The sequence below is a fragment of the Galdieria sulphuraria genome (assembly GCF_000341285.1).
Source record: "Galdieria sulphuraria unplaced genomic scaffold scaf_10, whole genome shotgun sequence".
NCBI classification, from domain to species: Eukaryota; Rhodophyta; class Bangiophyceae; order Galdieriales; family Galdieriaceae; genus Galdieria; species Galdieria sulphuraria.
In genome coordinates, this window is record NW_005178465.1 from 146204 (window position 1) to 172831 (window position 26628).

The 26628-nt window shown below is 37.5% G+C and overlaps 10 protein-coding genes across 11 annotated transcripts; 8 read left to right on the forward strand and 2 right to left on the reverse strand.

Annotated features, from left to right (window-relative positions):
• The first annotated feature begins 107 nt into the window (after positions 1 to 107).
• On the forward strand, positions 108 to 1088 carry Gasu_16340 (hypothetical protein). 2 transcript variants are annotated; one of them, XM_005707600.1, is made up of 3 exons: positions 108 to 281; positions 326 to 394; positions 447 to 1088. In XM_005707600.1, the coding sequence occupies exons 1-3, from the start codon at positions 145 to 147 to the stop codon at positions 463 to 465; spliced, it is 225 nt and encodes a 74-aa protein (XP_005707657.1). In that variant the 5' UTR covers positions 108 to 144; the 3' UTR covers positions 466 to 1088. The 2 variants fall into 2 exon arrangements, with proteins under 2 accessions (XP_005707657.1, XP_005707658.1); XM_005707601.1 differs by having other exon boundaries at positions 108 to 1021.
• Positions 1089 to 8617: 7529 nt separating this feature from the next.
• Gasu_16350 (uncharacterized protein) lies at positions 8618 to 10318 on the forward strand. The gene has a single exon (XM_005707602.1). The coding sequence runs from the start codon at positions 8652 to 8654 to the stop codon at positions 9621 to 9623; it is 972 nt and encodes a 323-aa protein (XP_005707659.1). The 5' UTR covers positions 8618 to 8651; the 3' UTR covers positions 9624 to 10318.
• Positions 10319 to 10422: 104 nt separating this feature from the next.
• Positions 10423 to 12277, reverse strand: Gasu_16360 (uncharacterized protein). The gene is made up of 3 exons (XM_005707603.1): positions 11765 to 12277; positions 11381 to 11708; positions 10423 to 11329 (listed from the first exon to the last, which is right to left on the reverse strand). The coding sequence occupies exons 1-3, from the start codon at positions 12269 to 12271 to the stop codon at positions 11082 to 11084; spliced, it is 1083 nt and encodes a 360-aa protein (XP_005707660.1). The 5' UTR covers positions 12272 to 12277; the 3' UTR covers positions 10423 to 11081.
• A 10-nt stretch (positions 12278 to 12287) lies between these two features.
• On the forward strand, positions 12288 to 12956 carry Gasu_16370 (40S ribosomal protein S18). Its single transcript, XM_005707604.1, has 2 exons — positions 12288 to 12389; positions 12441 to 12956. The coding sequence occupies exons 1-2, from the start codon at positions 12387 to 12389 to the stop codon at positions 12900 to 12902; spliced, it is 465 nt and encodes a 154-aa protein (XP_005707661.1). The 5' UTR covers positions 12288 to 12386; the 3' UTR covers positions 12903 to 12956.
• Positions 12957 to 12967: 11 nt separating this feature from the next.
• Positions 12968 to 17648, forward strand: Gasu_16380 (uncharacterized protein). Its single transcript, XM_005707605.1, has 3 exons — positions 12968 to 14546; positions 14613 to 17474; positions 17530 to 17648. The coding sequence occupies exons 1-3, from the start codon at positions 12979 to 12981 to the stop codon at positions 17594 to 17596; spliced, it is 4497 nt and encodes a 1498-aa protein (XP_005707662.1). The 5' UTR covers positions 12968 to 12978; the 3' UTR covers positions 17597 to 17648.
• Positions 17649 to 18077: 429 nt separating this feature from the next.
• On the forward strand, positions 18078 to 19456 carry Gasu_16390 (uncharacterized protein). The gene has a single exon (XM_005707606.1). The coding sequence runs from the start codon at positions 18104 to 18106 to the stop codon at positions 19409 to 19411; it is 1308 nt and encodes a 435-aa protein (XP_005707663.1). The 5' UTR covers positions 18078 to 18103; the 3' UTR covers positions 19412 to 19456.
• A 1620-nt stretch (positions 19457 to 21076) lies between these two features.
• On the forward strand, positions 21077 to 23007 carry Gasu_16400 (dihydroneopterin aldolase). Its single transcript, XM_005707607.1, has 7 exons — positions 21077 to 22003; positions 22072 to 22253; positions 22312 to 22370; positions 22423 to 22457; positions 22505 to 22585; positions 22639 to 22712; positions 22766 to 23007. Exons 1-7 carry the CDS (start codon positions 21104 to 21106, stop codon positions 22923 to 22925), a joined length of 1491 nt encoding a protein of 496 aa, XP_005707664.1. The 5' UTR covers positions 21077 to 21103; the 3' UTR covers positions 22926 to 23007.
• A 79-nt stretch (positions 23008 to 23086) lies between these two features.
• Gasu_16410 (uncharacterized protein) lies at positions 23087 to 24017 on the forward strand. The gene has a single exon (XM_005707608.1). The coding sequence runs from the start codon at positions 23114 to 23116 to the stop codon at positions 23981 to 23983; it is 870 nt and encodes a 289-aa protein (XP_005707665.1). The 5' UTR covers positions 23087 to 23113; the 3' UTR covers positions 23984 to 24017.
• Positions 24018 to 24436: 419 nt separating this feature from the next.
• On the forward strand, positions 24437 to 25530 carry Gasu_16420 (hedgehog). The gene has a single exon (XM_005707609.1). The coding sequence runs from the start codon at positions 24463 to 24465 to the stop codon at positions 25441 to 25443; it is 981 nt and encodes a 326-aa protein (XP_005707666.1). The 5' UTR covers positions 24437 to 24462; the 3' UTR covers positions 25444 to 25530.
• An 11-nt stretch (positions 25531 to 25541) lies between these two features.
• On the reverse strand, positions 25542 to 26626 carry Gasu_16430 (rhomboid domain-containing protein 1). The gene is made up of 2 exons (XM_005707610.1): positions 26449 to 26626; positions 25542 to 26402 (listed from the first exon to the last, which is right to left on the reverse strand). The coding sequence occupies exons 1-2, from the start codon at positions 26621 to 26623 to the stop codon at positions 25564 to 25566; spliced, it is 1014 nt and encodes a 337-aa protein (XP_005707667.1). The 5' UTR covers positions 26624 to 26626; the 3' UTR covers positions 25542 to 25563.
• Positions 26627 to 26628: the final 2 nt, after the last annotated feature.

Genomic DNA, 26628 nt, shown 5'->3' on the forward strand with positions numbered 1-26628 from the left:
GCTACATCATTCTCACTCTCCTCCGAAATTCTAGTTGAATCCAACCAATAGGTTTCAAACCTCTGTATTCAAATAAAACAGGCAATATATATCCTTGTTCAGAAACTCATTGAATTGTTCGCATGTGAAAGCACAGGTTTTAGAATGTTCTCAGATCATACACAAAAATTGCAATTCTATGGACACTGTTCTTGTAGACGACTTTTAGGACAGAAAGCTTGGTGCCGTACAACGAACTGGAATAATGTTTCACGGCAATACTTCCAACAAAAGCATATAACGTGGAAACATTACTTATCTCTTCGGATATTTTTTAGGAGAGTAGAAGCTCGTGGCCTAAAAACAAAGTTGCTGATCGACTATTGAAAACTCTTTCTTCAAAGTACTTGGATAGGTACGAAACTAAGTCACGATAGTTGTCAAAGATTTCATAACCAAACATTTAGGCATGAACCAGCATATTGAACTGACTTGTGGAGACAGGATTCTTTCTTGTAGGTAGAGTACGACCTGAGTTATTTGTTGACAAGTTTCATTCCCTTCATATTTTTGGTCATCGGCTATTTTGTAGGAAAGGACAGACTATTCTTAACGCTGTTACCGAGATGTTTATTTTTGTTTTCGATATTTTTGTATGATTCGAAAGAAGAACATCTTCAGCAAAGGTTCATTTTGTTCTCATTTGTGTCAGAAAATAGCGACTTCTAAGCTACATATAATCTTTCAATGTAATTTTGTATATTCATGAAGAGGCGCAAGACGATTAAAACTTTTTCAAATAGAAGTTAACATTGTTTATTTTGCTTTCCTATCGTTTGCTGAGGAGAATATCTAAACGAATCAACTCTTATAGAATTGAAGTTTCTGTCGTAATGCTGTTTTACATATATGTTACTGTTCAAGGGTATGACGAAGACGAAGTTCTTTGACAGGAACCGAAACACTGTGTCTGATTTTGCAATAAGATGTTTCCCAGTACATTATTATATTTTTTGGTGTCTATAAAACTCTTTTCGACCGAATTTCATAATCACTATTCTTTTGACCTAAAATGCAATGTCATTGAATTTATGAGTCAAATTGTCATCAATGTTGCTTATATGAAACTTTGTTGCTCTACAATCCAACCTGGACTTGGAAGATCAGTATACTTAAATCTTGGTTATTAGGTAGCCAATGTAAACTATCAAAGATATAAGCGCTAAGTACTAATGCAATCCATTCAGCAATTTCTGCAGCAATGATGAGTATTCCATTCGACTCTCACAGAACGCACAACTTATTGCTGAGATGTGTCTCTTCCTTAAAACTTGAGAAACATTCCAAAAAGTATATAAACTTCAACAAGTCGACTGAAAAGATTATATGGAAAATTTGGTGAGAATTTTGCAATTTTGAGGTAGACTCCAAGATGGTGCACCTTGCTACTACAAATTGAAATACATTGACATAATAGGCGCAAACGTTCAAACTCGGTTTTCGATCAATCGCGCAAACATCTTTTTTATGGAAAGTCATGAAGAAGCAGGAAAAAATCATAGTTGGAGATAACGTTTAATTCCAAAATGCTTATGGATAGAATAGAACGCCATAATAATAGAATACGACGATGACGACTAATTAAGCTACCATAAACAGAATAATTGTGTAAGCCGTATATCTCAAAGTGCTTCCAATGAGGAGTGCTTCCGACTGTTGATGTAAAACTGATGCTCACAATAACTAACGAAGGATAGACAACAACTCCATAGGGATCTCTAGGTTTCGGAGTGACAAGAAACGTTTCGACATATATTTTGGTTCACAAATATTCACTAGTAATAATCAAATAAGGTTATTCAATAAACGAATAGGATAATAAACACTATCCGTGACACGTTCTGCAAAATTTTTCGATATCACATACAATTGCATTCCTGAGTAGGTGATATCGCTGCGAAAGGTGACTTCTTCGAGGGTCACTAAATAAAGAAGATCCATTTATGCAAGTCTCAGCACATTGCTGTTTTTGACTTGCTGAAGGGCAGCTTATATCTGTTCCAAAATTTGCCTACCTTACATAAGAAGCGCTCATCATATTCACATATAACTGCAACTTCGCTTTCCTAGTCGTCAATAAATGACTTTAAAGCTATTATATGAGACAGGAAGCAAGCAACAATAGCAACCCCAGACACACGTGGATCTCTTTAGGACTTGCTTGTCAAGAAAACCACTCAACGAATCGCTTCAACCATCAAATTCTTCTTCAAAGGAAGTCTCACTCTGTTACGTTTGCAAAGAACTTGATAGATTTGCTGCTTGAAAAAGTATTTTCTCTTTCAGTACGAGAATTAGAAGCGATAAGAGTGAAGAAAACCTACTATAGATATTGAGTACTTTGTTGCACGAACATACATTTTGGAACTTTCATAGACTGCTAAAACATTCTGGAAAAAGTAGACAGTTAAATGATGGTTCCAGTATAGCTATCCTGACGTCTCAACGTCATAAAAATTACTCTTACATTCAAGAACCTCCAACACTCCACCATAAAAGACTTTCATTTTTGCAATCACGTTATACGGTACAAGCTAAAAGACGTTCTGCCCAATTAGTGCAACGATATATTTCCAAGACTTTGGCCTCTCAGAAATATGCGAGACATGCCAAGGGATGACTGGCATGTGCAACGTAGTTGACAATTTTGTGATGTGAAATTAACGGTGACTTCATATGACGTCAATACGCTGCATCCCACACGCGATGCGAATACATTGATGCCACTACTTATGAAAAAGAAAACAAAGTATGGTCTTGTGGAAGTCAAAATTCTTGGTTTCCAATGCCAAGTAAAAAAAGGCAACGCCTCATCGTCACTGAAATAGAATAGTTTCTTGAGATTCTACAAATAGTATTTCAACAATGAAACGCTAAAGTATAGGCATTTTTTTCAAATATGATATTGCATCTTCTGCTTCAACAAATATACTTTCGATTCTATGTGTTGAAGTTACTGTAATATTTGGAAGTAACTAAATTGAAACAAAGATTTTCATCAGATGCTTGTCATTGTGAGATACGACTCTGTAGAGATTTCCCGAAGCAGTCATGTTTAGTCAAATTTACTCCAGAACTACAAAGGAAAACATAGACAGTGAATAGCAAGTAAAAACAAGTCGAGTTTCCTATTACTGACAACTTCGCTGAAGCTCCTGTGTTCATCGTTTCTTTTAGTGATTCTTGTTGAACCTACAAAATATAGCCTGCGATTGTGTTATTCTGAATAAATACGAGTAGTTGAATAGAACTATATATTTTCATGGTTTTCAACAATTTAGGGACAGATTTTTTCAATTGGTTTCCAGTCGTTTCAATATTTCGAGATAACTCAGTGATTATCTGCAGTCAACTTTTGTTTACGAAACCTGACACTCTATTCTTTCTTCCTACTCATCTTTTCCGAAATTCTGTTGCAGAGTTTGTGATATTTTAGTGAACTTTCTTTTGTCCTTTGCGAGGCGACAGAAACGTGAAAAACACTATTAGGAATAAAACCATTCAGGATTTTGCGTTGTTCACAATTTGTTGGCTGTTCGAGTATGTCGAAAACATTACTTGGAACGCCTCTGTAACGTAATAAATAACTCTTTAGCCATCACAGAAGGACATGTCTTTCTCTTTGAGCTGCTTTCTAACCTCTTTGATATAGACATCTCAACTTGGTTTCAGAGTAGACTTGGGAGACTGTTCTCACAATTTTCTATTAAATATAACCAGCCGCAGAGCTCACTCTGGCTAGCAACATTCCCCTTTCACATATACTTACTGAATTACTCTATCTCAATCGTGGGTCTGGGTAGCTCTAATTGCTGTGATAGCTTTCATATTATCGTCTTGACTTTTGACATAGGTTGAACTGTCACATAATTTTGTACATTGTTGTTGATTTATCTTCTTCTTTTATAATCTAGTGAAAGAATTCAAAATAGAGTTTTTCCTCAAGCAATTGTTTTCAGAGATAAAGAGCGCTTCTAAATATGATCCTTTTCAACTTCAGGAAACGAAGAAATTTCATCGTTGCACAAATCTTGTATATAAAATAAATTGAGGTGGATGCTTTCGAATAGAGAAGATCATTCTCCCTGAAGTGTCTCTGTTGAACAAGTAAAATTATCTTTGTCATATATGCTCTCTATAAGCTTATTTTTGCAGAGAATATTGAAGTAACCTTTCGTAGAAGGATATTCTAATTAATTTTCCCAACGAAGTTGTTGTAATCTTGACTGTTTCGACGAGTTGAATGAATGAATGTTGAATCAAAATTTAGACCAACAGTTTTGGATTTCATCCTTGAAAAAATTGAAAAACTTCATCTTACTTGTTTTTTTTGGCTCCGTCTGAAGATGGGTGAAAGTAGAGTTGCATGACAAATATGGTCTCTTCTTAGGAACACTTTGTTGTCTATTTCTTAAAAATATCGCAGAAATAAATTTTTAAACAGCTTCTGTTTGAAGGATTGAAGTATTTTCGTTCTTTCAGTTGCTGTTGCGTACGTTGATTAAAAAGCACCCTCATATTGCGCTAACCCAATTCAATTCATTTCTCCGGCGCATTGGAATGTCCCTTTGATTCTTACCTGAAAAATTGAACGCTCACTTCGTTTGAATTATACAACACTAGTACCTTTATTGACACTATTGGCGGTTTGAGTTATATGTTTTCACTTCTACTCTGTTAGCAATGACGAAAAAGTGAGACCACGCATAGCAGTAATCATTCCTCTTCGCCAGAGACCATTGGATGAGAAGTTCATATCGGTTTATTTCGCAAACTATTTAAAAAGCTTCAACAACGTTTCGTACGAAATATTTTTTGCTGAGCAAACAAGCGAGTATCACTTCAACAGAGGACTACTTTTTAATTCAGCTTTTATATTTCTAAGAAACAAATCATATGATTGCTACTGTCTACAAGATGCCGATACTGTTCCACTGACGAGTAGTTTTCTATATCATTGCCCAACAGGAAAAGTACCTTATCATCTAACTCCTCTAGATATTCACCCCCATGTGAATTACCCAGATAACTTAGCTGGCAATGTTATTTTTACTGCCGAACAGTTCGAAGTTATCAATGGTTTTAGTAGTTGCTTCTGGGGTTGGGGTAAAGAAGATGACAACCTTGTCAAACGTTTTCAGTCGAAACAAATGTGGCCTCCTGAAGCACCTCCGAGTGGGACCGAGCGTTTCTGGCATGTTGATTGCGAACATGAAAGAATTCAAACAGACTATCCCGAAGAAAAGTTTAAGTTCCTATTTGAAGATCTTGGTTACTTCGGTTTGAACACCTCAAAGTTTGAAGTGCATTCATTCTATAGAGTTTCAAGCGCCCATTCCATTTGGAAGATAGTCTTGAAACTATATTGTGACTTGGACTACAGTCCTTGGTGCGCAAACTGATATTTTGGAAAGCTTTGAGTTCCAAATACCCTTAGTTGCAGCAAAAGGAGTGAAGACTTCAAATTGCGATGTAATCTTCACTTTGTGCTCTTTGAGACTGCTAAAATTTGAGTAAACAAGAACTGTTCGTCAAAATGATTCCTATGAGATCTATTATCCAAAAGCTTGCTTTCGATACACAAATGTACGCAATTTGTTTTCCAACAAGTTCTTTTCGAGTGGAGACTAGAGTTTACTCTTGTTTCGTTTGTTAGATGCTTAGTTACCCTTTCCACTGGACGCTTCGTCTTGTTCTCTGTTCAATGAAATTGTCACTTTACGAAAGTTGGGTATTCGGCCTGTCGACTTCTTTGAATCTTGAATGGGATAGACGATATAACTTACTAAGCTTTTTGCAACGTTTCCGTTTCTTATGGCAGATGAGTGCGCACAATTTCGTTCCTTTTCTGTATTTATCTTACTCAGTCAACCCTTCCAGGTGCACTCTGTTTTTCTTGATTGTTTGAGATGGTTGAAAGTCATCAATATTGTCCTGCCTCATGTAAAAATATTTTACAAGATTCATAGAGGAACTGCTTGAAATATCAAAAATTATAATCATTCGAAGTTCTTCTTTGTGAACTAGGACGAATAGGAGCCGTAGTCTGAACTGAGACCTTAACCTCAGTCGCTTCTTGCTTATGCGCTAAAGAATTTCTTCATATCTGAATCCCTTTTCCCTTAAGGTAAAGTTGTTTTCAACAAAGTATTTATCGCAAACACTCGACAAAATATGTCCTTGCAGACTATCATCTAGAGCATTTGATAACATCTTCGAATTGTGTCTCTAAATGTGCTCCAACTATTTAACCGTAGCAACTTCAGTTTTTTTACAGTTAGAAGCTTCTACCAGATAATTAGCTATATAATTTAAATTTATTCTTACAATTTGCTTTTCACTGAAGTGGATTTTTCAATGTTATTCTTTAATGCTTTGTGAAACGCAAGATGAACATCATAAATCATGAGGCAGACTATCAGCAGTTGGCAATATGCCTCTTCCTTTTTTTCGCATACTTGATCGAACTGTGCATTCGTAGTAAGGTTTGTCCTCACCGACAATTCTATGCGATTGAAGCTGTATTAAATCAAACCCATCTACTAAAAAAAGTGTTGACTCCTAATTCGAACACATATTTTTACTTTGTCCATTCAAGGTATAACTCTAAACAATGCTGTTCAAGAACCAGAATTACCTGTACCCGCCGATTTTCCTTCACACTAGTTTTCGTACTATTAGTTATCGTCTTCGTTATACTCTCTGGGAGTGATCTTCCTCGGCTGTTTTAAGCAATATTTAGAACCTCCGTCGAGAACGAAATTTTTAAATCACTTCGAAGAACAAACCATACTCTTCTAGTTCGAGATTCTGTTTCGAAGATTGAGTAGTACGGGACTTGAGCAAAAGGACCCCACAGACTAAAATGAATAATATTTGTCAGCTATCTAGTTCAGCAGAAATTGTATGACGCGATGATGAAACTTCTCCTTTGAATATGAAGGCATAACGTGTTTAAAAATCAAGCTGAGATGCGTGGCACGGTTTGGAAAATTGCAAAAACAGCAGTATTGTGTGACTCCGCCCTTATCCAATTTTTCGTAAAAAAAGACTATGCGTGTAAATCCTTACAGCGAAGATACCTTGACTACTGAGTTTGCTTTGAAACACTGATTATGCGCTCAGATGTTAGCATTTAAAAATTAGTGACGGTTTAGCTCTCATTCTTTTATTTTTGAAAAGAGGAACAGTTGAAGATATTCAATAATTCTATTTTTCTTGTTGAGGAAATTTGTCGCAGCTGGAAGTTTGCATCTACAAGAAATTTGTGGCTCGAGACTCGGTAACTGCACTAACTTTTGACTCTAGTGGAATTATCTCCTTTTAGCAGAACGGTTTTCGATAGAAATTGCTCTGTGTGAACGTTCCGTGATAGTGTCAAATTTGGAAGATGTTTCGGTAAGAGCGAATAAACTGGACAGTTTCTACTTGACGGATTCAACAAATATACGGGTTTTCCTCTTTGAAATTGTGTTGTCGAGATTCAATTCTTGGATCGAAAGATATGCATAAACTACAGTCTCTCTTTCATCAGTTTCGCACAAATATCTGTAACAGTGGTCCGTTCGTTGCAGCCAGAGTCGAATCAGACTGTCGCTTTTACGTGGTTATCTTGTTTCATTAAAAATTTCTTCTTACACTCAACTCTTTTGTAGAAGCGAAAGCCATGAAGCGACCGAGAGACTGCTGATGGAAAACAAACGAGCTTTTTGGGTTATTTTGCAAAATATCTCTACAATAAACCCAAGCTTTGGTTTTTACATGAAGCAACATCAAGTTGTGCAGCAACATTTTTCCTTTAGTATTGGGTATCATAGTATGTTTCTCTAAGGGATGCACAGCTTTCCTAGCTGAGTATCTAGCCTTCACTAGTTTCTTATTATCAGGTATTCGACTACGTTGAACTAAACAGAGTTCGAATTGTTCGGTGGGACTGCTAGATAGTAAAGTGTTTAAGTCTCTCCTCTCCTGAATGTGTTGCGTTGTACAAAAGAAAGAAGACATTCAACAACTTACTGGCACTTATGAAGAACTGACCATTCTTTCACAGTACAAGTATGGCCTTAAAAACATGCAAAATTCAACAAACCAGACTCCTGTTTTGCGAGTTGTCTTTGAATACATTCCATTCCGTATGCTTTTGACCTGTCCGGATCCCGGTATGAACTTCCTATTCGTCCTAACCTTTCTTTTGCGGCTTTTGTAGAAAGCCTTAGTAGAGTTGCCGAAAGCGCATATTTTGGAGTAATCTATAGTTTTGATGAGTATTATTACCTCGTTCCTTCATCTAACTTTTTTCTTTTGTGAGGACTTTGAAATTTATGCAGTTTTATGAATTCTTATGGCCTCATCGTCGTGCGTTGCAAGATTGAGTCATTATTAAGAATTTAACAAACTTCGAGCGTTTGTGATGCCCTTTGTTCAATTTATCATTGTGACGAGATACGAATAATATTTCTAGTTATTGTTTAGCCTTTTATCTTTCATCTGCATCTCTCAAGAAGGAGTAAAGAAAACATCTTAGTCAATTAAATTGTTACCGTTATAATGTAGAAATCCAATAATCCATCAATGTTGAAATTGTTCAGGGACATTCATAGGGAAGGAAACCAATGCTGTTTGCTGTAGTAGCTACTTGGATCAGTCCACGAAGGACCTACGTACTTTTTTGTATTCTCTCCATCCTTCTGTTTTGGTTCAGTATAGCTAACTTGAATATTTTGACAAGATCCAAAACTTTTAAACTTCCCCCCTGTGATATTGCAGCCCTCACGATAGGCTACAACGAAGAATGCCTTGCCGCCTTCACAGTAGCGTCGGTTTTATTGCAAGTAGATAGATATGTGTTTGTGGACACCAACTCGTTCGACAGAACGGTGTCACTTATTAAACACATATTTTCCGAAGAAGTTAAGACAGGGAAGTTGAGAATAATTTCCAAAGGTATCGAAGACTTCGACGTTTCATCTGCACGGAATGAAGGGCTTCAATGGCTGAAGAATCAGAATTGTACAAAACTTTTAAAGATTGATGCAGACGAAGTATTTTATAGAGCTGGAGCAAGGCTCTTGGTCGACACAGCGAGATATTTGGAAGAGGATGTTTCGGAAGTTGAGTTTTGTGAATATGAGTTGTATCAAAATGAAGTTGAAACAAACACAGAGTGGATGAAAGCACTGTATAAGGACATTGTGGGAGCAAGTAACCAAACTATCTTTTATCAGTTCCCTCATATTCCGTCAAAACAACGAATCTTTAATCATCTTCAGAATATATATGCGTCAGGAAAATGGACTGATGAAGCCGAAGGAAAATCGGCAGAAAATCTTCATACAACAGATGGGAAAGTAATGAGATTGCCAGATATTGTCAACGTTCACTATGGCTGGGCTCGCAACTTGGAGTATAAGCGAAACAAATCAATTGCCTGGATGGGGAAACCAGAAGCTCATCCTTGGGTAAACTCTATAAACCCAAGAGACCCAAGTTCAGACTTGAAACAATTTAAAGGTCACCCAGAAGTCATCTACGAGTACATTGAGAGGGTTTCTTCTTTTCTGAATATAGCTTATGATAAGGTTTGATATGCGAAAGGAAATAAAATCAACCTTTTGCCTGAAAAAAAGTACGAGTTATTGTAGGTTGCTTGCAGTCAAATGGATGAACAACATTCCATAGTGAAATGCGAAGATTCTCCATGTGCCAGTGGTCTCTCGTGTGCGAATCGATACAAGTCTTGAAGTATCTCAACGCAAAGGCTAAAGCAAGATCTTGGCAATCGGTTGCAACCTACAATCTGAAAGCATTTAGACAAATATCACCTAATTTTGAGGGAAGGTGATACTAGAGAAGACGAGTGTGGTTGCCTTTAGATTGAAACTGCTCTAGTGAAGGTGTTCAAGTCTATCCACCACTGTTTGTTATTGTACTCCTTCGCACGCCTTGCAATAGACCAATGTTGGCTTGATACTCGATCGATCAGTTAAAACTAAAGTTGTTTGAGAACTAACAGAAATTGCCTAGACTCAGAAATAAGGAAGTGACCTCTAAAGACAAAATTAACACTTTAGGCCGTTGACACAAAGGATGAGGAATTAGAACAGTGAGAGCAACCAATAGGTTCTGTTAAGGTTTATAAGATACCTTTTCAGTGTCTATTCGGTCTTTTCAAACTTTTCATAGTTGTCGCATTTTTTTTACTGCGCCATGGAAGAAGGCTTTATCGATGCTTAAAGAGATTAACCCTTTCATGGGCTTTTTAATTACGATATATTTGTTTAGTTTTGACATGACCGAAGTTAGACAATTGACACAGCCCGTCGCCTATTAAGCTAGCAAATTGTCTTCACATTTGTCGCATGAACTTCTTCTGTAGACAAAGTACGAAATATCTGAATTATACACTGTAAACTTGTAACGAAAATCACTTTCTATTAATGTACCGAAATTCTCGACTGCTGTCAAACTTGGCGTGTCAGCAACTTGTTCATAGACACAGAAGAGAATAATCTCTCGAGAAACATTTCTCTACATTATGCACACTTCAAAACAGGGATTCTTTCAATGAGTGTGTCCGTCCATTGTTCTGGCAACATAACATAAAATACTCAGCTTCCAATGTTGCACCAAGTCTAAAGTTCCTTCTTGCATCAACAACCAATCAAAAGATCCTTCAACAGCTAACAAGAAACTCTATCATTCAACGACACAAGAGTACCAACCAAACTTCTATGACAATAAAAGGAATATCTTTTGAATACGTGATCTTTTTTTAGTGGAAGCAACACGAGATTCTTTCTCTTTGTTCTACTAAGCATTGCCATTGGTATTTTATTTACCTGTCTCAACAACAAGCGATTGCTTCCAATAGTCTTCGTAACGTCAAGGAAAAGGAACCACTAAGTCTTCCTAAACTATTCAGTAATCTCACGAGGAATTCCGTATAAAAATTGGTCTTTGAAAAAGTACACTCTTGTAGCTCTTTTTTTTCTCTCTCTCTCTTTCTCTCTCACATTCATTTACTTGAGATATTTCACTTAAAGTCAATTCTTTTTCACGGTCTCAACAAACGATTCCACAGCTTGCTTTACTTTAGGAGGCCATATTTTTTCCCTTTCAATAAATATATGCGTGTATATCTTCGGATGTTCAACTAGTTTCCACTGCGATTCCGCTGTTTGAATATTACCTTCAGCATATTCTATTCCAGCAAGTACAACATGAATATCTGATAATTTTGGATACTTTTGTGCCACTCGATATATTATGGAACGAGCTTCAAATGATTTGCCTTCCGGTAGAATTCAAAAAAAATAGCCTGCAAATAATATGTAAAACTTACTTTTCTCGAATAATAGCATTCCATAATTGAACCAAAAAGGTTGGACTTCATTTGGTCTACTCTCCACAGCATTTTGAAATTCTAAAAAGGCTTCATCCCACTTTCCTTCATAAGCGAATAACAATGCTCGAGTAGAAAGAATCAAAGAATCCTTAGGCTTCCACTGGGCTGCTTGTTCAATGTCTGCCATTGCCTTTTCAATATCTCTCAAAGCAATCCAAGTATTTGCTCGATTGAGATAAACAATCCAAGTATCATTCGATAAAGGTGCTAGTTCTAATGCTCGAGTATAGTTGGTGATAGCTTGTGAATATTTACCAAAGATAATCTGAAGAAAGTTATGTATATCTTGTGTAATAATAACTACAAAACTATCGGTCTTACCTGAATATTGGCCAAATTGCTGTATGCTGGAGCAAACGTAGGTTCTTCTTGTATCAGCTGTTGATATAGCTTTTCGGCTGCTGAGAACTCTTCAAGTTCGGCAAGTTTCTTTGCTTTTGAGAATATTTTGGCTCCCTTTCCAGTAATTTTATTGTTTTCAAAACCGTTCTCTCCTTGTGCTTGTCGTCCAGCAGATAAATAGTTGATATGGGGAATATCAGTCTTCCACTCCGAACACCAACCTATATTGAAATATTTTATATAACCAGTATAAAAAATAGCAGAGCCTGCAAGTAACAACGCCATATATTTCAATGGCCCTTTGAGACAACTAAAGGAACTCTGATTCCCACAAGCTATCCAAGTGGTACGACACAAAGTGCACTTGTACTTAATACGAATCTTTAGACGTGACCTATCCACCAAAAAACTATTAGTTTTCTTGCTCCAAGTACAAAACAAGCTTGATCTATCATAACACAATCGACATTGACTATCCACAAACATATTCGCAACTCCGAAAGATGAATCGATAATTAGTTTTCGTTGGGAGATTGTTTAGGACGTCGTCGAAGGTGAAATTGATTCACGTGTGTGTGTTCTTTAGTATCGGCAAGTCATTATGGTAAGTTGGTTTGGCTGAGAAAGACTAATACCCAGTGAATAATTTTACTAGTCTGTTTTATTACAAAGTTCCGAGTTTCAACACATTCTTCGTATTCTAAACACCAACATAGACGGCAAGAGGAAGGTCATGTATGCCTTAACCTCCATCAAAGGTGTGGGTAGGCGTTTCTCTAATTTGGTATTGAAAAAAGCAGAAGTTGATGTTAGCAAACGTGCTGGAGATTTGACGGCGGAAGAGATTGATCGCATAGTTACCATTATTCAGAATCCGCGACAGTTTAAAATTCCGGACTGGTTTCTCAACAGACAAAAGGACGTTAGAGATGGAAAATATACTCAGCTAATTTCCAACAATCTAGACTTTAAGTTGAGGGAAGACCTCGATCGTTTGAGAAAGATCCGTGCTCACCGTGGCTTGAGACATATGTGGGGTCTTCGTGTGCGAGGTCAACATACAAAGACAACTGGTCGTCGTGGAAGAACTGTTGGTGTTAGTAAGAAGAAAGGATAAACCTTTTAAAGTTCCGTCTTGAAAAAGTTGGATAATAAATTCTTGTTATTCAAAGGTAACTTGAGGTGGGAAAGGAATGCACGAGTGGATACCAAACTTGACTTGGGGACAATATGAACAAACAGAAAGTGGAAACAAAGCAAGTCTTTGGTTTCAAAATAATAGTTCCCATACAGTTAGTGAACTGAACTACAGCTTTGAGGGTCCATTTCCTTCCTCTGTTGGTCAACCTATTTTGAATGACCCTTCCGCTCAACCTTCCTTGCAGTTATTCGGAAGTGTACCCCTTAAAGAGGCTCAGACTGTGAAGCACACAACAAACTTTTCTTCAGAAACCAGAAAAATTTTTGAAGAACAGCCACAATATATTGTGCAGCCCAAAGACCCTTTCGCAACTTCTCGGAAGGAAAGTGGACAAACGACACCTTTTGCATTGAAGCCTCGTGAATACCCTGTTCAACAAAGAAAGACAGCACAATTATTACTTTCTCGTTGTTCGTCTGAGTTTTGTCAGTATGATATAGTCAAGCAATATTTTGAATCGATACTTCCAGGAAAGGTCGTACAAGTCCAAGTAAAACCAGAGAGAGGCTCGGCAATTGTATCCTTCTCAACAGAAGACGACGCTGAAATTGCCTTGAAGGCAGGTACTCCACAGGGTGAATATAGAATGCGAATGCGATACTTTATTCCAAAAGATTATCGTCGAAGAGATTATTTTGCTTACCGTGACCCTTATTTTTCAGCAGAGGCTTCTGGGAACGAAGAAGAAGTTGTATCCAGTAAAATGGATACTGAAGACCTTCCAGCATTTGAGACCCCTCTTCCTTCTTGTAGTGACAACGTGGAACAGAGTAGAGCTTGGAAGCCTTTTGGATACAACAAAGAGTCTTTAATGGAAGCCAAAGTTGCAAATGAAGATGAAATTGTTCGCAAATTGAAGAGAGAGTCACGCTTTATTCAAAATGTTGTTTCTGATGATGAAGGAGAAGTAGAACATGTCGATGATACTGGATGGAGAACAGCTGGTGAAAAACAGCAACTATCTTTGGCTCATAATCTGATTGGAACTTGTTTAGAAATGTGTCCTGCTGAAGAGCGGACGCGACGTGAACTTCAGAGAGATTTATCAATATTTGAAATTGACTACTGTAAACCAACAGTGGAAGGAGAGCCTCCAAAGGTAGATCATTTAAAAGCAGTTAAGAAGTATGTACGTTCTGCTGCCTGTCAAGAAGCACCAAAACCAAATGAGATCAGACCACCCTATATCTTAGAAAAGACAATGGAATATTTGATGGAATATATTGTAGATAGGAAGGATTGTTCGTTTAGTGAAGTGCACAATTTTGTTAGAGATCGTACGCGTTCTATTCGTCAGGATTTTACCTTTCAAGGTGTTCGTAATGAAATGACCATAGATATTATTGAAAAGACTGTAAGATTTCATATATTATCAGAACAAAGACTTTGTGAAGAAGATTCCAGTGTCTATTCAAGTCGCCAAAATATGGAACAATTGGACAAGTGTCTGATATCGCTCAGAGAAATGTACAGAGAGAGACGTGCAAAAGGTTTGACAACTTCAGTCAATGAAGGAGAGTTTCAAGCTTATTATGTTTTATCACATTTCGATCCTCACAGGTAATACCAAAAGATTCTTTCTATTTTGCTTTTAAAATTAACGGGAAATTACTGTCGCAATTTTAGTATATTGGCTGTTTGTAGAGAACTTGATATTCATGTCTTGAAGAGTAGACAGGTTGAATTTGCCCTGAAAGTATATCAAACGTTGCGAAGTAATAATTACGTTGGATTCTTCAGACTGTTACAGCGTGCATCCTATTTAGTGGCTTGTATGATGCAACAACATTTTTCATTCGTACGCAAATCGGCTCTGTTAATTATGCAAAAATGTTACAGTCGCTTTCCTGTTATGCCTATTGCAGAGTTGGAAGAAATGTTGGCATTTGAAGATTTGGAGGATACATTATCTTTTTGTGAATCGTTAGGTTTTGTTTCAGACTACCTTGAGGATGGAATCAGAGTGATTCGTTTGGATAATACGGCAAGTGCTGACGAGTTGACAAAATATCATCCTCGACGAAGTCTTAAACATATTGAGCCTAAATCTAATGGTTTTTCTGTAAAAGATATTATGATGGGAAAGACTGAGATATTAGATCATGGGACTTCTTCTAAGAAGCATCGAGATTTATTGCATGTCAGGGAAGCAAGGAACACGCAACCATTGCCTCGTATACAACAAGAAAATTATGCCTTGAAAGACAATGAAAGGAGACCAACCAGAAAATTATCAGCAAATGCACTAGAATTTATTCCTCATAATCAACAGCAGATGGAACAAACCAATTTTATTGCTATGCAAATGAATGTTCCCTGTCGATACATCAAAGAGGAGCTTAACCGGAACAAGAGTAACTCATGGAGCGATAAATGTGTTATGGGAAGAGCAGATACTTTGCCATCCAATCAACGACGACTAGAAGGACCGCCTCCAGGCACTTCATCGTTGTCACCGGAATTCTCAACCAAAGATGATATTCCATTCACAGGGCAGCGTAACACAGCAGATATGACGCAATCTTCCCTATCTTCAGAACTAAGATTGGACAAGGAAGATGAGAATATACCTAAAATAGATTATTTTCATTGCAAGGATTCAAGTCCAAAGATACCAGGCAGGTATTTGAAACGCAAAAACCTGTTTTGGTCAGATGAAGGTGTAAGGAGAGAAAATGAATTTCTTGGAGAAGGCAAAAAATCTAAGATTGTAGAAGAACAGTCAGAATGGAATGCAGCTTTAGTCAACCATTCTATCGTAGAAAAATCCAAAAACTCGGAGAATATTATTGAGAGGGATACTGAGGAAGTCAGGTCCGACAATGAACTATGGATAGCATCCCAAAGAAGTCAAGGTTCCAGACTCCTAAAGTTTCTTCCACAAATAAGAGAGTTGCAATTGAGATACAGAAATCTCGCTTCTAAGTCTGTTGTGGATACAGAAAAGACCAAAGAGTTATCCACACTGATAGAGAAGATTGAAGAGATAAGACGACAGTTGTTTCAGTTTCTTCTACAAGTCAATGCGACAGATATATGTAATGATGACAAGGAACTGAGGAATATTGTTTTCTCCATTCGAGAATTTTATGAGAATTTAGAGGTTTTTATATCTGATATGCTATCTATCAAATGTCAGTGGCAGTGCGAACTGCGAAAGTTGAACGATGCCGCAAGATCGCTCATTAGAGCTCCAGCAGAAGCAGTTAGTAATTACTCGAGCAACGAAGATAGAGCTGTTTTTGCTCAGAACTCAAAAACTCCGATTAATATGTATCGTGTCAGAGGACATCCACTGAAAATTCAGTCTACAGACGTCAAAGAAGTGAGACATACAACTTGCTTGATTACTGTGAAAAAGTTGGTTAGTCAAGAGGAGCAAGAAGTTGTAGCCCAAGGTTTAAAGATGCTCTCTATGGGAATAACAAGCGAGAAGGAGAGCAGTTCACATTTCATGGTTCCTTTGGTTGATTGCTATTGCGAAGTTTGGACGATGGACTCAGATACTGCTTTTGTAGAAGGTGTTTATACGATGGCAAAGCCGAATATACTAGTAACTGGAGTTAATGATGTGTTTACAATAGATTGGAAGCTGTGGAAAAGAGAACTGAAGTCCTTCATATTGAAGAATTTTTCGATTGCAGTTACCATGTTGGTGTTTGTGCATTCAAATCAGCAATATTGTAGAGAGTCTATTGATTTAGGCAAGTTAGTAGATGATGAGTTGTCAGACTTACAAAAAGATGGATTTATATCGTCCGTTTCCATTGTCCGAACTGATCGGAGATATGCGCATGAATATTTCCAGAAGCTGGCTGATATCTGGGAAACAATCATAAATGATGCTGAACGGGGTTTTCAAGTTGCAAAGTATTTGTGGATTTACCCATCGATATCCACGGGATATTATACAGCTCTGGAAGTTGCGATGAGTTGTGTCCGCTTAGCGTTTGATCAACTATTCGTGTGCAATTATTCGTTTGAAACTTTGTGCGCTGAAAATTTTGGCTGGATTGCGAACAAATTATCGTCTATAAGTAACCTTTGTCTTCAAGATTGCAAGTACCGGGAGAATTTTGTTATAGCCACTAAGGCTTTCCAGAAGCTTTGTTGGAATGCCCGTCACATCTTTACGAAATTGGGTCAAACTCAACTCTCAAATGAAGAGCTAATTTTGCTTATTATGGATCATGGTAGTAATTGGTGGCAAGACGTGGAGGATATGCTCGAATCTTCACTGGGTTCTATTTCTGTAATATCATTGCCTATTCGACTGGACCGCCTTTTGAAGGATAAAGAGGAATCAGGAAGCTTTTTGTTGTCAGACTCATGTGTGATCCCGGTAAGAAGAAAGAATAGAGGAGTAGATATTTCTCTACGCAGTTTATCTGTTTCGAACACGTCGTCATCAACAGAGCCCTACGAAGAGGTTCCAGAGTGGTTACAGTCAGATAAACAGCATTTATCTGAGCTTGAAGAGAGGATGAGGTGGTATTTATTTTTGTGTTATTGTGGTTTGATTGTTCTAATACGTGTGTTGAAGGGTCTCAACTATTCAAGACAAGGCTGTTTTACTGGCTTTGATAGATACCAAACAACATTGGTTATAAAGTAGTCTATCTGAAGCAAACATTAATTACTTTTACCGAATTTAACAAATGTGAACTCATTCTTTTGAGATAATTATGTTGAAGCAATATTTTGTACGAGGAGTGGTTACTTTCTCCCATAACAACTGAGATAGGCGTTGGTCGGAAGGTGAGCTGATACGACGTAGTAGAATACAGTTGTACATAAGAGAATCGAGCTCAGCGACAAAATCCCCGATAAGGCATAGCATAATATCGTGTCTATAATAATAATAATAGTTGCCAGCAGATAGTTGAGTTGTAAGTTGATTTCATGAATTGATCATATATATTTATACTTGAAACATTTACGCCAGAAACTCCCGGACACCGCAAAGTATAGAATTGTTACAAGTTCAACTTATTGTTTCTGACAATTTTTGAAGATTTTTCGTCTTCCACTTTATGATTTAACATTAGCAACTTGATATTTTTTACCGAACTACCTCACCAACTGTCCACCCACAAAATTTTGCATTTGAAAGTGTCATGTGCCAGAAACTAACTGGGACGTTCTCCTGGTGGAGAAGTTTTAAAGTCGATAAGGTCACAACTAAACTACCACCAAGAAAGCTTTTGTCCGCTTTGAAGGTTTTCTTAATTGTTCTCGTTTTCATTTTCTTATTTCTAAAGGACTTCTTTTCAAATAGCTTCCAAGACGTGAGTGACCTTGTGAGATGGAATCTGGCGTTTTTCTATCACTCAAATGATTATACCCATTCTTTAAGTTTTAAAATACTAGAGGAAACAGAAACTCGTGTTTACTGCCTTTCTCACATAGAATATCCTACCGTGTTAGAGTCAAAAGAACATTCACAACAGGTTGACGTATACATTGGGCTACTTCTGCATTCAAATGAGATATCACTGGTTAGAAGTTGGGTGTCGGAAACAACAAAACTGTTAAAGAACTTAATTGAACAAAAATTAGACGTATTTGTAAGTATTATAGAAGATGCTGGGAAGCAAGACGTGAAGGAACAACTTCGGGACTTCTCAAGTTTCTTAAGGGAACTCAAAGTTGGTTATCGCATCATACTGGGAAAAAGTTTTGTAGGGTATCCTCATCGCATTTATACTCTCAGTAGAATACGAAATTGTGTTCTTCTGCCTCTTATTCTTCAGGAGATATCCGCGACTCATGTACTAATGTTCAATGATGTGACTTACCAGTTTGAAAGAGTTTTGGATCTCATTGTCGATGGACAAAGCTATGACATGAAATGTGGTATTGATTATTTCATTAACAATGACAAGACTCTGCAACTGTATGATTTATGGGTTATGCGAAATATGGATGGCGACATTCCAAGAGCAAAATATCCCTTCTTTAATAGATTTGATAGTGACAGGTTCGTCAGAAAACTCCCATTTCGAGCTTACTGCTGCTGGGGTGGTATCGCACTTCTGAATGGAAGTCTCTTTCGGGAAGGAATTCGTTTCAGAGGCCTTCCGAATCTCGCTTCTAGCAGTTATCAGAGTGAAGCAGAATGCCCACAGTCTGAAATCAACTTTTTTTGTGACGATGTGTGGGATATAAGAGGAAAGGCAAACGTATTCATATACTCATCACTTTTCTCTGTCTACCGCTCAGATGAATTAGAGTCTGTTTCCTTGCACTTGAACAAGATTCAAAATCAAAAGGCACAAGGCGTTGCGGAAATATCCCCACCGCAACACAGGCCTAAGAATATTGTCTGCTGTCCCTGGATAGAAGGTGTTACTAATATTGCCGGTGCAACTACAGTTTGTTATTCCAACTATCCCATCTATAAGCTCCCTGAAGGTCCTGTGTAAACAAATAAAGAATATTTTTCACTAAATAAAATGTTCTTGTTAAAGAAATAGAGACTCTATCTTATAAGTATAGCTTCGAATACTGTGAAGTTTCGAATAGTTGACTGTGCTCGAAATTTTATAGCGAACCTGATATCTTTCAAGATGGACTAATTCATTCAGTAGGCTACGTCGTAGGTTAGAGTTCCATTTGTTTGGCAAAAATTCCGCGCCTTTCATAATTACAGAATGTCCCGACAGTTAATGAGTTTTTCGATTCAGCATCATTTATTTTACTATCAGTGTTAATCAGGGCTGTTTTTCTGCTAGTGTGCTGCGATGAATACTGAATATTGACCGAGTTGACATAGTTTTTCAGGGACTGTAGGCAGGTTGCCCTTTTTCCCAGATATAGTATGTAGATAACGAGTAATGCTTTCATAAGACAGTTCACTATTCAGGGAAAAAACTCTTCAAGTAGTATGCTTTTCCCTCAAAAAACCAAATCATTCCTAGGAAAAAGGGTAGCCTTGCTACAAGCATCTATCCAGAAGTCAAGTTGGTTTCGTTGTCTTAGAATTGGAAGATCCAAGCCTTGATTTCGTACAATCCGAAACATTTTCAATAGGCTTGAAGAATCTGACGAAACAATCTACAAAAGTAGTGGTTGAGACGAAGTGTCTCTTTCTGGTTTGCAATTTATGTTACTGAGTCTCAGGAATTCTGAATGGAAAAATTCATTCTGTGGAACTGCTTCAAGATGGCGGTATATTTTGGTTCCCTTCTGAAAGACTCATATTCCTCATGAGTTTAATATTTGATATCTTTCAGACAAACGGTTTAAATAGAAACAGCAAAAAATGGCATTCAATAACAACCTTTTGTGCGAAATTTGAACCTGTTTTAAACGCTTCGATAGCCTTAGTGAGAGCGATAGCAAAACTCTGCATCCTACGTCCTACTATGCTCGCAAATGCCTCTCAATAAAATTCTGTTTTACCAAGACATGCATTGCGTCACAAGAAAATCTGAATACTCTGTGAATTGTATGGGAAAGGAATAGAATGACCTTGACCTTTCTAACGGTTAAGTCTGACAAAATTCACTCTAACTAGAGACTCCTTATCAACTCCATTCACAAAGGGCCATTATCTTGAAATATAAGAATCTGCCAGGGAAGTTAAGTGGAGAGCAATTACCAGTGGCAATTACAAATGATACTAATAGTGCATTAAGGAGAGCTTTTTCCAAACTTACGAGAAGTGAAAGTCTTCTTGGAGAAGAACATAATGCCAATAATCAGGTATCCTTACTAAATATCGAAGTATAATTGGAATACAAAGTTGCTTTGACATAATTTAAGTGATTCTAAGCTTCTCTACAAAGCTGCGACAAAGGAACATAGCAATTCAAAATTCTGCCAGTATCGATGACGTGCTTAAGTAGGGACATTCTTAACACTCGCATTTGAAATTGGATAACGAGCTATTATCGACGACAATGGAAAAAAGACTTTTTTGGCTTTTGTTCTTCTTCACTTTCTTTCTTTGTTATTTCTATTTAAGAAACGGTTCACTCAACACAATATTATCCATTGCAGAGAGTACCCCCGTTTTTGTGAAGATAGCCCACCTTTTAAAACGACTAGAAGGTAGGGAAAGTATTCGTGCTTCAACGAGTTCCTACCCTTCTATTTCTTTTCTATCAAGTCAAATGCCTTACTATGCATTTGAGTATTCTTTAGACTCTAACTGGACTATACCTGTGTTTAGTTACGCTGGTTATAAAAACTTCAACTACTCGGTTGTATCCGTTTCAACAATTCCTAGCGCTGGAGAATCTATTTTTTTCATCTCCGAATTTTCTATTGATTCTACTTCTCAAAACTATCTTCTAACGGTGCTTGGCAACGAAATGTTCTATGTTTATTTGAATGGCGAGTTTGTTGAAGCCCAACAATATCCCATTTACATTAATAGGAGTATTTCCATATCCAGTGGTGGAAAGCTTCGTTTGGCAGCTCAAGTTGTAAGCTCTGCAGTTCATAAACCGTTCTTATACGTCAAGATGATAGGTCAGCAAGATGGCAAATATTATCTTCATTCCACTTCGAATCCAAGTGCTTGGAACTGGTACGTAAATGAAGCAAAAGCAGTTCCAGGAATGATCAACATTACGATGGCTATGGAGACCAGAGAACTATACGAAGTAGGTACTACTGGTGTGAGTGTATTTAACACTTCCTACTCGCATGATCGATGGCCTGTCGCTCAAACACATAACTTTTATAAATTATTTTCAGAAGAAATTCAAGTTATTGGACCAGGTGAAGATCGACAGCCGTTTGGAACATACTTCGTTTTCTCACAGTTTGAAATTGACACAACTGGCAGTTACAAAGTAACCTTGAGGGCAGAAGATGGAGCGTACGTTTACTTGGATTCAAAAAGGTTCGCAACTATCGTTAAGAGTGATAACCTTACTAGTTATACAACAACCTTAACGAGCGGAACTCACGTTTTAGTGGCTCAGGTTATGAACAACGGACAAGGCAACTTGGAGGTTTTGCCCAACGGTTCAGGTCTTGGTTATACTGGTTTTCTTTGTCGTATAGTGAGTGAGAATAGTGGATCTTCAGCCATTCTGAAATCTGCTTCTGGTTACTATTGGCGTATTCTTAGCTATCCTTCAGTATTACCGAGTGGTTATCTTTGAATAAAGCTTCAGCTTTTCCTCATCAGCAAATGTATCTTAGCGATTATTACCACTTTGAAGTATTATTTGCAATTGCTATTCTGTCAAAACTGAGCAGCAGTTGGGGACGGTTCCTGTCCTGTCATTCCTATTCCATCATGAGAGACAAGTAATAAGTCATAGTCGTTGCCTATTCATCTGACGTTATTTTGTTTCTCTGACATCAGGGTGCTTCTGAGTGGAATGACTTTTTTTGGTCGACACGGAGTGGCAAAGGCAGAAAATGGTTGGTCAGTCGGTTTATTCTTGTGTGAGTAGAATTTTAACTTTACTGGAAGAGCTTGGTCAGAAGTTTGAAGTAGACATAGAAATTGTGAGTGATGCTTTTTGGATTCAGAGATGAGTCCGACTTTAAGGTAGAGCGCCGACTTGAAACAAGCAGGAAACACCGACCGTCTGGAGCACACAATCAACTATGCTGAAGTTTATTATTTAGTAAAGGTTGTCAACTTTCTGTTTAACACAGTTTCGTGAGCTAATACTTCGTTTGCAAGCACATTGTTGAAGGGGAGCCCCACAAGTTGATAGAAAGTGTTGCTGAGGATGTAGCGAAAAGAATTTTATCACAGTACGTCGAAGCTGTGGTTCATAAATTGAATACCTCAATAGTATATGTATTAGGTATGAAAGGGCCATGGATATTCGAGTTCGTGTCATGAAACCAGCTGTAGCAGTTCCGGGGATGGTAAAAGGTTTAGGAGTGGAAATTTATAGAAGTCGACAAGATTTTTTGAGCAACAAAAGTAACTCTATGACCACTAATGAAGAAATATCATCTTGAAGACCCTTTTTCTCAATTGCACTTTATGTTTCTTTTAAAATTTGTTGAGCAAATTGTCTAATTTCCCTGAGAGTTACTTGTGAAGCAATTCCACTGAAATCCTTATCATTAGAAGCCCGCGCAATTTCAAAATACGCTTCTCTCTTATTGATCAGAAAGTTGCAGTTCCAATTGAATTTTGAGCTGAAATGACCCGTTTCTTGGAGAAGCGTCATAAGAAAAAGAAGGCAACAAACAAGGAAAGGATACTTTCGTATAAGCCAATTCATGCTATTGAACAAGAAAACTCTTTCCGTTCTAGTCGTTGTTCCAACCAAACGGTCGAAGTTTCTGCCGTTGAAGATAGCCGCTCCGCACTAGTTGGTTTCTTTGAAAGTAATGAGCCTTCTGAGAGTGTGACGCTGAAAGGCAAAAGAGAAAGACAAGTACGATTTGCTGATAAGACGAACACTGTGGGACTTTTGAAAGAAAGCTTAGAAGAAAAGTTACTGGCTTCAAAAACTTTAATAAGTCAACTCAAGGAAGAAAACTGCCGACTAAAAGAAAGGCTGAACGAAGTGAAAGACCAACTTGAGTTAAAAGAGAAAATTGCTCTTGTCCAACAAGAGAATAACGATCTGGAAGCAGAAGTATTAGAATGGAAGGCAAAATTCTATGAAAGCGAAAGTGAAAAGGAACGAATACTGGCTAGTCGGAGTAGACCCAAAGACGGTTATGAGATAGTACAGGAAAGTCTAGCTCAACAGCCAGGCACTACATCTTTCTATGACTATAAGTTTCGTCAGCTAGTTCACAAGTTGACCAGAATGAATGCGATTCACAGCAAACACAACGATAAAGAATATCACAAATGTGATATCGTAAATGAGTCTAAAGATAGGTCCATTACATTTGAGTTATTTATTGACGAGGAACAAGAAGAAATTGAATACGTTCCTGTTCAACTGAATGGTGTTTCTCAGAAACTGCCTTCCTATTTGCAAGACAATATTTCCTTTGATGTACAAAATGCACCTATCTTCTTTACAAAGATTATGCATTCTTTATTTTCCAAGTAAAAGACATGACCCCGTATATGTATGCTTTTGAACTTTTGTCCTTTATTCTTTGGAAAAATGACAATAAGAGCAATATTCAAAACTTACCTCTAGACTTTTTCTTTATCCTCAGTCTCGTTGCTGTGCAAATCAAAATTTTGTCAGATGATTTTGAAACGGATGACTGGACACGTCAGATCGGCTTTGAAAGAGGATGGACACGTCAATCACGATTACTTTATAAGAAAAGTGGATTCATTCTAACATTGCAATATATTTGATTGAAATTTATACCAAAGATGAGGTTCTCAAGAGGCTTCCTTACTCTTGTCTGTCATAGTTCATCTCACTGTTGTTATTCAAGGAAGCATACCATTACAATATAAAAGCTCTGAAGCGTTAGAGGTTAATGCAACGGCGCACAGCATTCAAACCATAAAGAGACAGGATGAAAACAATATTTTTGAGAGGCATTCTTCGTTGCTCAATGCTCCTACCTGATGTCCCTGATTCGAAGCTCGGATATTCCATTAAGTATTTCATATTATAGTAGTTCCAGTTCATGTCAGGGGAGTCCAACAATTGCTGATACGATCCAAGTTGATGATTCCAGTCTTGAAACTCCTATCAGTCTTTATGAACTCTTCAACAAATATTTGGGAATATCTGTGCCTTCTGAAGCAGAAGACGTAACTGCCCAAATTACTGGATGTGGAAATAATATGAACCTTAAGCTCTGCTATTCTAGTAGCTGTAAAACGATTCCATTAAACGATTGCATTGACATTGACCAAGTTGTAAAAGACTTGATTGGATTCAATCCTTTTGGAGATTTAGGGAGCATTGACATTGGACTTACAGGACCATCCTGTTCAAGCGGAATCCACTGTTTCTCAGCAGATTCAAAAGTTAGCTTGGATGACTTTCAAGAAATCGACATGAGATTCTTAAGAGTTGGCCATAAGATTTTTACATACGATACCCAACTACACAAGACACGAAAAACAGAAGTTATTGGATGGTTGGATAAAAGAGATGACATTGCTGTCAGCTTTCTACACATAACTCATGAAATGGGACATTTGAAAGTATCGCCATATCATCTTCTCATGCGAGTTGGTTCAAATAATCAGGTTGATCACGTATATGCAAAGGACATCAAGATAGGCGACCAGTTTTTCTTTTATAATACCTCTCATTCCAAGTCCAGTCAGGTGACTTACATTCAGCAGGTTAGGGAAGTTGGTGCCTTCGCTCCTCTCACTTTGGATGGAACATATTTAGTGAACGGTGTACTTGTTTCATGTTACGCACACTTTGCATCTCATAAAATGGCTCACGTTGCATTCGCACCATATCGTCGTTACCACTTGCTATTTGGCAAGTTGTTCAGGTCCCAACTTGGACATTATATTCAGTTGCTCAAAAGTATATCAAAATGGAGTAGCAATTTTCGTTTATCTAAAGGAATCATTGCCTAAATGATGCCTAAGACAAGTATTTGTTGGTATATTTCAGTATCTCTCATTGTTTGCTTCGTTTCGGCTAGTAAAATATCGTTTCTCTTGACCTTTTACTATGAACAACAAAACAATCATCAACTAATCATGCCATTTCTCACTGCATGCACTGCCATAACCTTCTGTTTTGGCTAACACTGTTCTTTCATCAACATCTTTCATGCCTGATTCCTTTCCTGATAACTTTTGTTCAGTTACTTGTGCAGATATTAATCGAACAGAGGAGTCATCCCCCAGACGATGGCCTTTACCAGGGAAACGAATATCTTCAGATGAATCAGTTTTCCAAGAAAACCAATTTCGAATATTGGAAGGACACAAAGATTGATATGAAAAAAAGTTGGACACACGCCCACTTGGTTGAGCAGCTGAACAACAAATATCATTATGTAAAACGAAGCTGTTCAGATTTGCAAACCAGATTCGATCATCACATTGATGAAGTCTTTCACAAGAAGGAAGAATCCAATCAAACCCTCCAAGAATATATATGTAACCTGCAAAAATACCTGAAAGGTGACCTAAAAAGGAAACTCCAGGTAAAATAGCTTGAATGAGCAAAAGAAATATCCACGGAATCCAATTAGAGCGAACAGGTATCCTGCCAAATAGCTGTACAGTTCTCACGGAAACTTGAATACAATCTATAACGAATAGTGCAAATAATAAACCCGAAAAACCAACAACACAAGACTGGGAAATAGGAAAGAAAAATAAATATCGACTTTGCAGATATATCAACAGCTCAAAAATTAGAAACAAACTTTCCGAAACCAGCAACAGAAGAAGACAAAGAAGCCCATACAATGTAGATCCCTTACGACTTTCAACAACAGGACCGATTCCCAACAAAGCGATAACATTAAACAACAAGTGCCAAAAACTAGAGTGAAGGAGTGGTGCAATAAATAACAAATAAACTTATACAGTTGAGATAACAAGGAAAACAGAAACTACAAGGCCTACCTCGGTATGAAAAGAAAACCTGCTCTAGAGAAACACAATAAAAGAAACTATCGGTTTTTGTGATAGTTTGTAATAAATAAAGCAAGATTACAAGAGAGCATAGTGACCCAGATACTAAAGTGGTTCCTGGAAAGTTTAACAAAAGTGCTTTGACTCCGTTTAGAAATGTTTGCATTTGGA